Source organism: Puma concolor, chromosome A2 (genome assembly GCF_028749965.1).
Source record: "Puma concolor isolate L17-30 chromosome A2, mPumCon1.1.hap2, whole genome shotgun sequence".
NCBI classification, from domain to species: Eukaryota; Metazoa; Chordata; class Mammalia; order Carnivora; family Felidae; genus Puma; species Puma concolor.
This window is the reverse complement of record NC_141668.1, coordinates 146264403-146279098: the sequence shown is the minus strand read 5'-3', so window position 1 is coordinate 146279098 and position 14696 is coordinate 146264403. Positions and strand designations below refer to the sequence as shown.

The following is a 14696-nucleotide window of genomic DNA, read 5'->3' as shown; positions in this document are numbered from 1 at the left end:
AGCCAGATGTGGGGATCCATCCCAGGAACCATAAGATCATGATCTGAGCCAAAATCAAGAGTTGGTTGCTTAACCGATTGAGCCACCCAGGCGCCTCAACTGGGGTGCCTCTTATCCTTTGTTTTTAAATAGGCAAGTTTAAAATAAAAATCAATATTCAACCCCCAAATTTAATTAATACAGATGGGAACATAAATTTTTTAAAAATGCTCTCTTGAACTTTTGCCTTAAAACTTGTTTTTAAAACCTTACTTATAGGGGTGCCTGGGTGGCTCAGCCGATTAAGCAATTAAGCCCCTGACTTCCACTCAGGTCATGGAGCCCCACATCTGGCTCCCTGCTGTCAGCACAGAGCCCACTTAGGATCTTCTGTTCCCCTCTCTCTGTCCCTCCCCTGCTCCCACTTGTGCTCTTTCTCAAAAATAAATTAAAAAATTAAAAAAAAAAAAAACCAAAAACTTACTTATAATGCAAAAACCAAGAGTTCTTTAGTTTTACTTAAATTTATAGAAGATTTACACAGCTGCTCATAATTTATTATCAAATTGGTTTCCATACAACACCCAGTGCTCATCCCAAAAGATGCCCTCCTCTATACCCATCACCCTCCCTCCCACCCTTAATATACAATTTTAAAAACTAATCAAATAAGGTAAAAAAGTTCATTATTGACCCATGTTTCTGGCTTTAAACTAACCTGAACCTGGTTGGCACTGGTCCGTGCAGAGAAATTAATATAAAAAGGGAAATACTGGTCCTTTTCCAAGTGATTCATTAGTTTATCCTTCACATACACTGATTTTCCTGTACCGGTTGGACCCACAAAAAGCAATGGCCTTTATGAAAACAATGAACATATCATTTGAAAGGGAAAAAGACAGAACATTTTTACTGAAGAAGGCTGAAATTGGTTGCAAACTTAAATAATCAAATCACCTTCATCTAAAAATTCATGTTTTAATCATGTAAGACTGAAAAAAAGTGAGGGCTGGCACACACTTCGTTTACTGTTACTGAGACTTTAATAGTATCAAACTATTATTTGGACAGATGTAACATTACTATATGCAAAACCACTCATAAACAAGTAATAACATGCTTTGCTTTTCAGAAAAGAAAGCTAAAGCTTGTCTCCTCAGAAAAGGGATGTATTTTTGTACTTTCAGTTGGAGGTACGGGCAAGGGGGTGCAATGTGGAAGAGACTAATAAGGTGAGACAGTAAGACAGGATTAGGCTGTTTCACAGTTAGTAAAAACTAGGTGACCATGAATCTAAAGCTAATACAATAGTGATATATACCTCTTAACCGGATTTTAGAATCTAAAATAGCATTTTAGAATAGCCTTTAGAAACATTTGTCTAAAGCGCCACGTCGGGCTCTGTGCTGACAGCTCAGAGCCTGGAGCCTGCTTCAGATTCTGTGTCTCCCTCTCTCTCTGACCCTCCCCCACTCACACTCTGTCTCTGTTTCTCTCTCAAGAATAAATAAACATTAAAAAATTAAAAAATTAAAAAAAAAGAAACACTTGTCTAAAAGTAAACTCTAAGGAATTCTCAATTCAGTGGGGCCTCAAGCAGAGTTTCTCATTCTTTTTTTTATTTAATGTTTTATTTATTTTTGAGAGAGAGAGTGCAAGTGAGGAGGGGCAAAGAGACAGGGGAACAGAGGATCTGAAGCAGGCTCTGTGCTGACAACAGAGAGCTGGATGTGGGGCTCAAATCCATGAACCTGAGCCAAAGTCAGAAACTTAACTGACTAAGCTACCCAGAAGCCCCAGGGTTTCTCATTCTTGAGTGATCATAACTAATTTAAAAAGGAAAAAAAATCCTATGAATTTATGTCCACAGAACTGTGGGGAATCACAGTGGAAATCTTGTTTAGAATTAAAAATTAAATACCGACACTCTGAGTGATAATTTGGCACCCCACAATACATAAAGACAAACACAAGGATGGATGCTAAAGCTGAGAAGCAGTGTCCTGTTGTACACGGTCATCTAAGGGACCCAAATTATGTTAATATTAATTTTAAAAATTATCACTGAAGCACCATAAAATTAAAGTTCTGTTAGAACTACAGTGGCCCATACAGGCACAAGAACAGACACTCCGATCAATGGAACAGAATAGAGAACCCAGAAATGGACCCACAAACATATGCCCAACTAATCTTTGACAAAGCAGGAAAGAATATCCAATGGAATAAAGACAGCCTCTTCAGCAAGTGGTGCTGGGAAAACTGGACAGTGACACGCAGAAGAATGAACCTGGACCACTTTCTTACACCATACACAAAAATAAACTCAAAATGGATGAAAGACCTCAATGTAAGACAGGAAGCCATCAAAATCCTTGAGGAGAAAGCAGGCAAAACCTCTTTGACCTTGGCTGCAGCAACTTCTCACTCAACATGTCTCCAGAGGCAAGGGAAACAAAAGCAAAAATGAACTATTGGGATCTCATCAAAATAAAAAGCTTCTACACAGTGAAGGAAAAATCAGCAAAACTAAAAGGCAACCAACAGAATGGGAGAAGATATTTGCAAATGACATATCAGATAAAGGGTTAGTATCTAAATCTATCAAGAACTTCTCAAACTCAACACCCAAAGCACAAATAATCCAGTGAAGAAATGGGCAGAAGACATGAATAGACATTTCTCCAAAGAAGACATCCAGATGGCCAACCGACACATGAAAAAATGCTCAACATCACTCATCATCTGGGAAATACAAATCAAAACCACAAGGAGATACCACCTCACACCTGTCAGAATGGCTAACATTAACAACTCAGGCAACAACAGATGTTGGTGAGGATGCGGAGAAAGAGGATCTCTTCTGTGCTGCTGGTGGAAATGCAAAATGGTGCAGCCACTCTGGAAAACAGTATGGAAGTTCCTCAAAAAATTAAAAATAAAACTACCCTATGACCCAGGAGTTCCACTACTAGGAATTTACCCAAAGGATACAGGAATGCTGATTCATAGGGTCACACATACCCCAATGTTTACAGCACTGCTATCAACAATAGCCAAAGTATGGAAAGAGCCCAAATGTCTATCAATGAATGAATGGATAACACGATGGAGTATTACTCAGCAATCAAAAAGAATGAAATCTTGCCATTTGCAACTACGTGGATGAAACTAGAGGCTATTATGCTAAGCAAAATAAGTCAGTCAGAGAGAGAGAAATATCATATGACTTCACTCATATAAGGACTTTAAGATACAAAACAGATGAACATAATGGAAGGGAAGCAAAAATAATATAAAAACAGGGAGGGGGACAAAAACATAAAAGACTCGTAAATATGGAAAACAGAGGGTTGCTGGAGGGGTTGTGGGAAGGGAGACAGGCTAAAAGGGCAAGGGGCATTAAGGAATCTACTCCAGAAATCATTGTTACACTATATGCTAATTTGGATGTAAATTAAAAAAATAAATTAAATAGAAATTAGAAAAAAAAAAAAAAAAAAAAAGAACTATGGTGGCCCCTGAAACTTCATCTACATGTTTCAGTCTGAGTAACACTTGCCTTATAGACAACTATTTGTTAAAAAAATTTTTTTAATAAAATCCTGTTCTTGGGGCACCTGGGTGACTCAGTTGGTTGAGCATCTGACTTCTGCTCAGGTCATGATCTCGCAGTTTGTGAGTTTGTGTCCCACCTCGGGCTCCATGCTGACAGCTCAGAGCCTCGAGCCTGCTTTGTGTTCTGTGCCTCCCTCGCTCTCTGCCCCTCCCCTGCTCATGCTCTGTCTCTCAAAAATAAACAAACATTAAAAAAATTAAAAAATAAATAAAATAAAATACTGTTCTTAACTTGGGGCCCAGGACCAATGGAAGAAATTCCTAGCGTTCAGAGAATCTGTGAACTTGGATGACAAAAAAGTTGTATCTTTGCTTTTACTATCCTTAACTAAAATGGAGCGATTGTATCAATAGTACCTGTGTCTTTGTCACCAATAGAAATCACAGATAATATTCTAAATATTACAATGGTTACAGATATCTCAAAAATATCACTTATGCTTATTACTTCTTCAAAATTGTGATAGGCATCAGACTCACTGCTAGATCATCGATCTTAATGTGTCAACAAACATGAATTACACAAACATAGGTCAGATTTGTTCAATATTTTAGTAAATGTATTTCAATATGTCCTTTCCTTCACAATTTTGTATTTGTATGTAGTCATTTAAAAGCATTATTCTAAAAAATAATAAAAACATTTTAAAAAAGCATTATTCTGACAAATGGTTCATGGCACAAAAGGGGAAAAGAATTCTTATACTAGGATATCCCCAGAATTGGCAAGTGCCTTCCGTTCCTTTTTCTTTTCTTTTTTTTTTTTTTTAATTTTTTTTTTCAACGTTTATTTATTTTTGGGATAGAGAGAGACAGAGCATGAACGGGCGAGGGGCAGAGAGAGAGGGAGACACAGAATCAGAAACAGGCTCCAGGCTCTGAGCCATCAGCCCAGAGCCCGACGCGGGGCTCGAACTCACGGACCGCGAGATCGCAACCTGGCTGAAGTCGGACGCTTAACCGACTGCGCCACCCAGGCGCCCCTCCTTTTTCTTTTCAATATTAGCCTCTACGTGTAAAACTTTAACAAATAAGCACTGAGTAATGTATAGAAGTTTTGAATCACTATATTGTAAACCTGAAACTAACGTATAACACTGTATGTTAACTATACTGGATTAAAAAATTTTTTAATCTAATAATAGAAATAATGTACCTCACGGGCTATTTTTTTTTTCTGTTTTTTCTTTAATTAAAAAGATAAAACTGTCACAAAATTCACGTAAAAACAGATTCTTCACCAAAAACAAATAAACCATGACATTCATGCACACTATGTAAGCTTGTCTCATTTAAATAGCATCAATGATAAATTATGCCTAATGTTTTAAAAGAAAAATAACTACAGAAATGTTATTAAGAAAGTTGGTATGTGGGGCGCCTGGGTGGCCAGTCGGTTAAGCGTCCGACTTCAGCCAGGTCGCGAGATCACGATCTCGCGGTCCGTGAGTTCGAGCCCCGCGTCAGGCTCTGGGCTGATAGCTCAGAGCCTGGAGCCTGTTTCCGATTCTGTGTCTCCCTCTCTCTCTGCCCCTCCCCCGTTCATGCTCTGTTTCTCTCTATCCCAAAAATAAATAAACGTTGAAAAAAAGAAAGTTGGTATGAATATGCCTACAGTACAGACTAGACTTTTGATCAGTTTCCTGTCCTCTTCTTTGATGGGCTCTTCTGATTTAAGTCTGAGATCTCCACATTCATCTTAAGCTATGAAGAACTGGCATAGGACATACTTGAAAAATTCTAAGTGGGAGGTTGTGGATCATAGTGTGTCTGATACTCAGGAGCATATTGAACTTGTGAGTAGAATGCATGCCTTTCACCAACTGCAACTGACTTTTAGTCTGCTGTTACAAATACAAGAAATATAAAGTCGTTTATGAGGCAACAAATATGGCAGGTAATTTTCTGGAGTAGGCAGGAGAAAAACCTGGATTCTAGGTTTACCACTAGTAACAGAGGTCACTGCTAGCATGTCAGTTAGTCCCCGAGGGTCTCCATTATCTGAAAATGGATTACCTTTATGTTTACTTCAAAAATCCTATGATCCTATTAGAATGGCACTGTTATATTTAAAATGCATTTTCATAAGAGTTGCTTACTTTGCATAGGTAATACTCAAATCCATTAGAAATGTATATCTAATTGTGTCCATTGTAGGGACTATTATATCTTGAATCTTGACATGTTTTTCTCCTAGATAAGCACTTTTAATTAATTCATTCCAGTGGACCCAGCGACCTCGGTTTTTCAACTACAAGAGAACATAAGTTTTAAAATAGAATCATGCACTTGATATCTGAAAGTCTCTTTTTAACATACTGTTATCATATTTGCTTTTAAAAACCCTAGTCTATCATAATAATAAAAACTTTCTGTAGGAATAATTCATCTAAAATAACATATATGACATTTTATAGTCATGAGGTAGATTAATAAGCACCTATGAATCCACCACCCTATTTAAAGAAACACACATTTATCTTTGGATTAATTATCCCCCTGCTTCAGTGCTATGGCTGGCATTGAAAAATCTTTTCCTGTTTTCCAGCAAATTGTGTATGTATATGGTATGTGTCTGGATGGTGGTAATTTTCCAAGTTTGAGTGTATATGTCTTTAGTAATTCATATTCTTATGTTTTTTTAGGTTTTAGCTTTTATTTTTATCAAAGTTGCATATGCACATATTTTAGAGTTAAAACTTTTACAAAGGTTAAGAAAAAGAGCAGTTTCCCACTCTCGTTTTCTCCTCTCCAGTAGCAACTACCTTTGCCTCTTTAAGCTGGACATTTTGGGATTCACCTCCAACTCAAAGAATCTAATTGTGTGATCATCTCTTGATTTTTTAGTTTTAGAGATTTTTTTTTTTACTTCCCACTATGACTAATGAAGATGAATTTCTCTCTCTCTCTCTCTCTCTCTCTCTCTTTCTGGCCATATTCTTAAAATTCTATATTAGCATGGTGTTGGGGAAAGATTTCCACACTAGTAGTCAGGAGAGCTGGATTCAAGTCCTGGCTCTGCTAGCCACTCACCTTTCTAGGCATGCTTCTCTATCTATAAATCCCGAGATTTAGTTAAAGTTGTAACAAAGCCCTCCACAGATCGTATGTCTCTGAGTAAAATTTGCATGAATCAAATGATTATTCAGGTGCTTGCTATTTAAAAGAATCTTTTTGCAAATTATTATTTTTTAATGTCCATTTATCCTTGAGAGAGGAAGAGAGAGAGCAAGTGTGTGGGGAAGGGGCAGAGAGAGAGAGAGAGAGAGAGAAAGAATCCCAAGCAGGCTCCACACTGTCAGCACAGAGAGATCATGACCTGAGCCAAAATCAAGAGTCAGACACCCAGGCAACCCATAAATTATTATTTTTAAGTGGAGAAAATATATTTAACTTAAATCTGAAATTATAAAATATCCTTAAAGAAAGTTATCTACACTGTCCACAAGTTAAAGGAGGAGAAGCTAAAGAGAAGGGACTAAAACACCAACCACAGGGGTCAAAACAACTGGGAACCCAGTTTTGCCTGCCGACCCAAGACTTTGTGTTTTGTAACTTACCATGCCAAGTATTTTATATCATACCTCATACATGTAGTCATAGACCAGGCCTTTTTCATCAAAGTGGCATTCCCATTTACCCACAGAGTCTGGCACCGGGTTGTTTACGTCTCTTCCCATTATGATTAACCGTAGGAAGGTGTCAAAAACAATCCGACCCTCTGTATCACAACTCCCTCCAATGGACCAAATCAAAGAAAATACGAAGGAAGCCTGTTGGTTAAAAAATTGTTTTAATTTAAACTAATAATTTAAAATAAATTTCTCACAAATTAACTAAAATTTTACATATTAAGGAGGCCTGGTTAACATATTTAGAAAGGGTCAGATGTCCAGGTAAAGTGGAATGGAGCACAGTTAAGTCACAGAGAGCGTTATTTCTCTAGCACTATCTATCTAAATTTAAAATGTCCATGCCAAGTGATCTAGGAATTTCTCTTTTAGGAGTTTATCCTTGAATATATTACCACCTGTCAAAATGATGTATACATAAAAATATTTACTGCAGCACTGCTGATGACAGCCAAAGATAAGGAGCGACCCAAATGTTCTTCAATAGGGCTCTATTTAATTGGATTATGCTATGCATATTGGAATACACGCAGCTGTTTAAAAAGGTAACTCAATAAGTATACGGATATGGGACAATCTCTAAGGTATATTGTGAGAAAAGGTACAAATCTGCATGCATAGTATGTTAACATGTGTAAAACATGTATTCACATAAAAGAGAGTATGGATCAAATATCTCCAGCAGGCTACTTAAGGCAGGTAATGGTATTTGCCTTGAGAATGGCTAGGGCACTAGTATGGATAGAAAACCTGCGTTTGCCTTTTGAATTTTACTCTAGGTACATGCCTTATCTAGTTTAAAAAATCTATCAAATTTATATATATTTTCAAGAGAAAAATTTTAACCAGGTATCAATTTACAGTAGTCTTTTTTTTTTTTTTTTGAGGGGGAGGCAGAGGGAGAGGGAGAGGAGGCAGGGGGAGGGAGGGAGGGAGAGAGAGAGAGAGAGAGGGAGAGAGAGAGAGAGAGAGAGAGAGAGAGAATGAGAGAGAGAGAATATATCTTAAGTAGTCTCCATACTCAGCACAGAGCCAGACTTGGGGCCAGATCTCACGAATGTGAGACGCGACCCGAGCCAAAATAGATCCTTAACTGACTGAGCCACCCAGGCACCCCAATTTATATTAGTCTTTAAAAATGATTCTAAACCATTAAAAAAAAATAGAAGGAATTTAGGCTTACCAACAGAATAAAAATTTTAAAAAATGTGTGTATATATATATATATATATGCACACACACATACACATATATACACATATACATACATATATACATATACATATACATATACATATACATATACACCTTGAAGGTTATACAGGTGAGCTATTCATAAAATACTTTTAATTTATAAGCAGGTAACATTGATAGGTATGGAACAATATTAAAAACTAGTTCTGTAAAAGGCAGTTCCAAACTTTGGGAGACAAAAGGGGATACAAATAAATTATGCTTCAAACATGTCTGTTCTATTTCTTCTAATAAAGGTGAAAGGAGAGGAGGAAAGGAGGGGATGCTGAGCAGGAAATCCTGGAATGTGAGGTGACTGAGGTAGAAGATTTTCTGTGGCAACGAGGTGAAGGGAAAGCAATGGAAGGGAACCACTCTTACCACAGAGCAGAAGAGAAGGTAGACTCAGTAGAGAAGATGAAAGTATTTCCAAATAAGGTGCCAGATGGTAAGAAAGCACAGAGCAGGGAAGTGAACAAAACCTATTCCCTTTGGCTCCCTCAGAGTCCTGTTCTCTGGCCTTCTCTGACTCCTCCCTAACTATGTTCTCTATGGATCCTGCTGGCCTCACCCCCACTAGTTGGATGCCTATTTCTGGTCTCTTAGAACCAGCTTGTAGCAGCCTACATCCTGGCTTCACCTTAAGACAAAATTAATTCACTAAATTGATACTGGATTAGTATTAAGTCACCGTATTAAGTGTTTATCAAATTATGATCTTTCATAAGAATAGGATAGTTTGGGTTCATTTGGGCATATGTTACTTTCCTTAAAATGTTTTTTTCTTTTTTTCAGTTGGAATACCAGGTCAGGGCAACTTCATTATTATCTTCAGTTATTTTTTCGGTGCTCACCAAAAAAATAGTTCTGGATCTTATAATGCCTTCCTCAGTACAATGATCATTTCTAGAGGCACATTTGATTCTGTGAATAAAAATCCCATTAAGTATAAAACCTACCATAATCCAAACACGAATATGTTTGCTTGTAGGATCATTTTCCAGCACGTCACAGAGTAGTACTTCAAAGAGGCGTGTAAGAGATACAACCACATTGCTATCACTTGTAGGAATCAGTTCCTGCAAAGTGAAAAGGATAAGATACTTTGCCTTCATCTTACTTGGAGAATAAAAAATGATAAATAATTCATTTAAAAATTCCTCACACCAGTCAAAATAAGTAGTATCAAAAAGGATAAGAAATGACAAGTGTTGGCAAGAATGTGGGGAAAAGGGAACCCTTACACACTGTTGGTAAGAATGTAACCTGGTGTAACTGCTCTGGAAAACAGCGTGGAGGTTCTTGAAAAAATTAAAAAAAGAACTATCATCTGACCCATTAATTCCGCTTCTGGGTATTTACCCAAAGGAAATGAAAACACCAATTCAAAAAGCACAGCTATGTTTATTGCAGTATTGTTTACAATAGACAAGAAATGGAAGCAACCCAAGTGTCCAGATGAATGGAAGATGTGTGGGATATATACAATGGAGTGTTACTCAGCCATGAAAAGGAATCAAATCTTGCCATTTGCAACAACTTGGATGGACCTACAGGGTAGTATACTAAATGAAATAAGTCAGACAGAAAAAGACAAATGATTTCACTCATATGTGGACTCTTAAAAAACAAATGAACAAACAACAACAAGATAGAAACACTTCATTGAATGTAGAGAAAAAACCGGTGGTTGCTAGAGCGGAAGGGGGTGGGAGGGTAGGCAAAACAGTGAAGGGGATTAAAAATAATACAATCAAAACTGATAAAAGTACATATGGTTTTTATAATATTTAAACAGTAAAGAATTTAAACTGTAGGCATGATAAAAACATCTCTCAGAGATCTTAGCTTATCCTATTACACAATTGTACATAATATACTCTTATTCTAAATTCTCTGAGAAATGAAATCTAGACACTATAAGAAAATAAAGTGTTCTCAGGATAGCAGAAATGAAGTCTCTAACAGCCATTCATTCATTTTTTTCAACAAATATTTATGAAAAACATACTATACCTATATATCAAGCTAGGAGATATGCAAATAAAATGCAAGATCCCTGAAAAAGAGTGATATTGAAATTAAATAGACAAAAAATAATATGATGTAATAATGACGTGACAGAGGAAGTCCCAGGAAAGTGTGGGTGGGGGACGACACTAGAGCACTTGGATTAGCCCAGATCCAGGGAATAGGATAAAAAGGGAAATTAGGAGAGGACTAATTCAAGGAAGGCTTCCCAGATAAAGGATTAGCTGAGCTAAATTTGGAAGGAAAATGTCAGTTAGCCAGGTGCAGAGGGGAAGGATATTCAAGGCAGGGGAACTACACATACACAGAAATGGAGGTGTAAGCAGACCTGGAGTGTTAGGAGGATTCCGTGGGATGTAAGAATAGAGTGTGAAAGAAGAATGGCAAGAAGTAAGTCTTGAGAAGCAGACAGAGGTCACATCCTGAAAGGTTTTAAAGGCTGTGTGTAAGGATCTCCTGAGAAGAGGAAGAGGGTTCCAATGGAGGGTAAGTACGGGAGTTCACGGAATGAATTTGTGTTTTGGAATCTTCATTCTGGTAGTAGGATATAGTCGGAACCAGAGCAGCTCAATTATATTGATTCAGGCAAGAAATTATGAAGGTCAGGACTGAGGCTACCATACAAGGAAGGAGGGATGGTCAGAGGAACCTGGATGGAAAGGAGAGGACAGATATAAAAGTTAGCAAGGACAGAAAAATCAATAGATCCTGGGGACTAAATAGAAGTGGAAACTACGGGAATAAATTATAAAAAAAATCTATTATTCATTAGAAAGATGGAGCCTACTTTGTATTATTTGCAGCATATAGTATCAGAGTTTGTTTTTTGTTTTTGCTTTAGATTTTAAGTAATCTCTACACCCAATGTGAGGCTCGAACTCACAACCCCAACACCAAGAGTTGCATGCTTCACCAACTGAAGCATTCGAGTTTTAAAATTTAAAAAACTGAAAAATGACTTTATATTTTCTCTATGAAAACACTGCACAAAATTTTCATAAAGTGGAATTCATTTTTTTCTTGAGAAAAGAAAGAGTATTTTTCTTATCTCTAAAGTTATATTTTAGGATGAAAAAAATCTACTGAAAACCCCATTTCCCTTCTCAATATCAATATATTAGCTTATGTGTAAGTAACTAATGTGTGTGAGTGTATGTGTGTAGCAGGTTGAATCCCCGAAAAGAGAGGCCCTCGTGCTAATCCCCGCAACCCATGAATGTGATCTTATTTGGAGAAAGGGTCTTGGAAGACATAAAGATCTCAAGATTAGGAGATCATTCTGGAGTATCTGACCCTAAATCCTTATAAGAGTCACACAGTAAAGAGACAGAGTAGAGGCCAGGAGAACATGAGGGAAGAGACTGGAATAATGCAGCCAGAAGCCAAGGAATGCTTTGAGCCAAGAGGAGCTGGCAGAGGTAATAAAGATTCTCCCTTGGAGCTTCCAGAGGAAGCTTGGCCCTGCCAACATCTTGATTTCAGACTTCTAGCCCCAGAACTGTGGCAGAATAAATTTCTGTTGCTTTAAACCACCAAGTTTATGGTAATTTGTTATGACAGCCCTGAGAAACTAATACAATATATAAAGTTTTCTCATAAAATACTAAATATACATGTGAGTTTTAAAGTCACATATTTAAAATACCTTGAAAATATGGAAAACGATTGGGAATTTTAAAGCTTTAGTTACTATAGTTTTATCCAAAGAGTTTAGCAGGAATAAATTTTACCTCTGGGTTTATTCAGGTATAACTTGAGCAATATAAAACCAAAGGTGGATATTACTATAATGGTGGTGGGTAAATCACTTTTAAATTCTGCTATAAAAGTTAAAAGATAAAAGTATTAAAGTAACTATAACTAAATTATGTTAATGGATATGTAATATAAATAGATGCTAATTGTGACATCAATAGGGAAGGAGGTAAAGTGGAGAGTTCTTGAATACAAATGAAGATAAGTTATTAGCTTAAAAGAGACTGTTATAACTATAAGGTATTTTATATAAGCCCCTTAGAACTACTAAGAAAATACCTATAGAAGTCACACACACAAAAAAAGAATCAAAACCTATCAATACAAAACAACCCAATGAAACACCAAGGAAGACATCAAAAGAGAAAAGAGAAACAAACAAACAAAAAAACACAAACCCAAGACAAACAGAAAACAGTTAACAAAATAGCAATAGCAAATCCCTCCCTATCAAAATTACTTTAAATGTAAACATATTAAACTCCCCCAACTAAAAAGATAGAGCAGCTGAATGGATAAAAAACAAACAAACAAACAAAAAAAAAAAACACCAAGATCCAGGGGCGCCTGGGTGGTTCAGTCAGTTAAGTATCTAACTTCGGCTCAGGTTATGATCTCACGGTTCGTGAGTTCGAGCCCAGTGTTGTGCTCTGTGCTGACAGCTCAGAGCCTGAAACTGCTTCGGATTCTGTGTCTCCTCCTCTCTCTGCTCCTCCCCTGCTCTCACTCGCTCTCGCTCTCTCTCTCTCTCTCAAAAATAAATAAATAACATTTAAAAAATCAAGATCCAACTGTATGCTGCCTAGAAGAAATACATAGGCTGAAAGTGAAGGAATAGGAAAAGATATTCCATGAAAATGGTAACCAACAGAAATCACGAGTGGCTATATTTGTATCATAGTAGACTTTAAGCAAACCTGTCTCTAGAGACAAAGAATGTCATAATGATGGAAGTTCAATTCAACAGGAAGATAAAACTATTTTAAATATATATGCACCCAACATCAGAGCACCTAGGTATATAAATAAATATTGACAGATCCGGTGGCACCTGGGTGGCTCAGTTGGTTGAGCATCTGACTCTTGGTTTTGGCTCAGGTCATGATCTCATGGTTCATGAGTTTGAGCCTCACGTGGGGTTCTGTGCTGATGGTGCTGAGCCTGCTTGGTATTCTCTCTCTCTCCCTCTCTTTCTGCCCCTCCCCCCTCTCTCAAAATAAATAAATAAAAACTTTAAAAAACTATTAAAAATATTGACAGATCTGAAAGGAGAAATTGATGGCAATATAAAAATGGTAGTGGATTTCAATATCCCACTTTCAATAAGGCATAGAATATCTGGACAGAAATTCAGAAAAGAAACAGTAGATTTGAACCACACTAGATCAAATGGACCTAAGAAATACATGTAGAACTGTTCACCCAACAGTAGAAGGATACGTATTCTTTCTCAAGCTCACATGGAATATTCTCCAGGACAGACCCCATGTTAGGTCACAAAACAAGTCAACAAATTTAAGATTAAAATTATATCAAATATCTTTTCTGACCCCAATGGAATAAAACTAGAAATCAGTAACCACAAGAAAATGGGAAAATTCACAAATACACATGTAAAAAAGATGGTCTTAAACAACTACTGAGTCCAAGGGGAAATTAAAAGGAAAATCAAAAAATATCTTGAGACAAATGAAACACAACATACGAAAACTCATGAGATGCATCAAAAACAGTACTAAGAGGGAAGTTTATAACAATAAATGTTTACATTAAAAAAAGAAATCTCGGGGCACCTGGGTGGCTCAGTCTGTTAAGCATCACGACTTTGGCTCAGGTCCTGATCTCACAGTTTATGAGTTTGAGCCCACTTCGAATTCTGTGTCTTCCCTGTCCCTCCCTGCCCCTGCTCATACTCTGTCTCTCTCTCTCTTAAAGATAAATAAACATTAAAAAATAAAAATAAAATAAAATAAATAAAAAAGAAATCTCAAATAAACAACCTAACTTAAACCCCAAAGAACTAGAAAAAGAACAAACTAAACCCATTGTTAGCATAATGAAACAAATGAGATCAGAACAGAAATAAATGAAATAGAGAATAGAAAAACAATAGAAAAAAAGTCAAAACGAAGAGTTGCTTTTTTTGAAAATATAAATAAAAACAATAAGCTCTTAGCTAGACTAAGAATAAAACAAAGACTGAAATAAGTAAAATCAGGAATCAAAGAGGAAGCACACAACGAATGCCTCAGAAATAAAAAGGATCATCAAGGGATAATTATGGATGATTATATACAAATAAGTTGGATAACTTGGAGGACATAGATAAAGTCCTAGAAATATACAACCTGCCAAGACTGAATCAAGAATAGGAAGCCTGAACATATCAGTAACAGAGATTGAAGTTGTAATGAAAAACTTCCCAGAGAAAAGTCCAGATGACTTCAC

The 14696-nt window shown here is 36.8% G+C and overlaps 1 protein-coding gene across 2 annotated transcripts in view; it reads right to left on the bottom strand.

Annotated features, from left to right (window-relative positions):
* DNAH12 (dynein axonemal heavy chain 12) overlaps positions 1-14696 on the bottom strand; it is a 219043-nt gene that overhangs the window by 103974 nt on the left and 100373 nt on the right. For both annotated transcript variants that reach the window (XM_086697846.1, XM_086697845.1), the window contains 4 exons: positions 9422-9541; positions 7182-7370; positions 5697-5848; positions 698-836 (listed from right to left, as the gene is read on the bottom strand). In XM_086697846.1, the coding sequence (XP_086553972.1) occupies positions 698-836; positions 5697-5848; positions 7182-7370; positions 9422-9541 (600 nt within the window). The remainder of the gene's footprint in view (positions 1-697; positions 837-5696; positions 5849-7181; positions 7371-9421; positions 9542-14696) is intronic.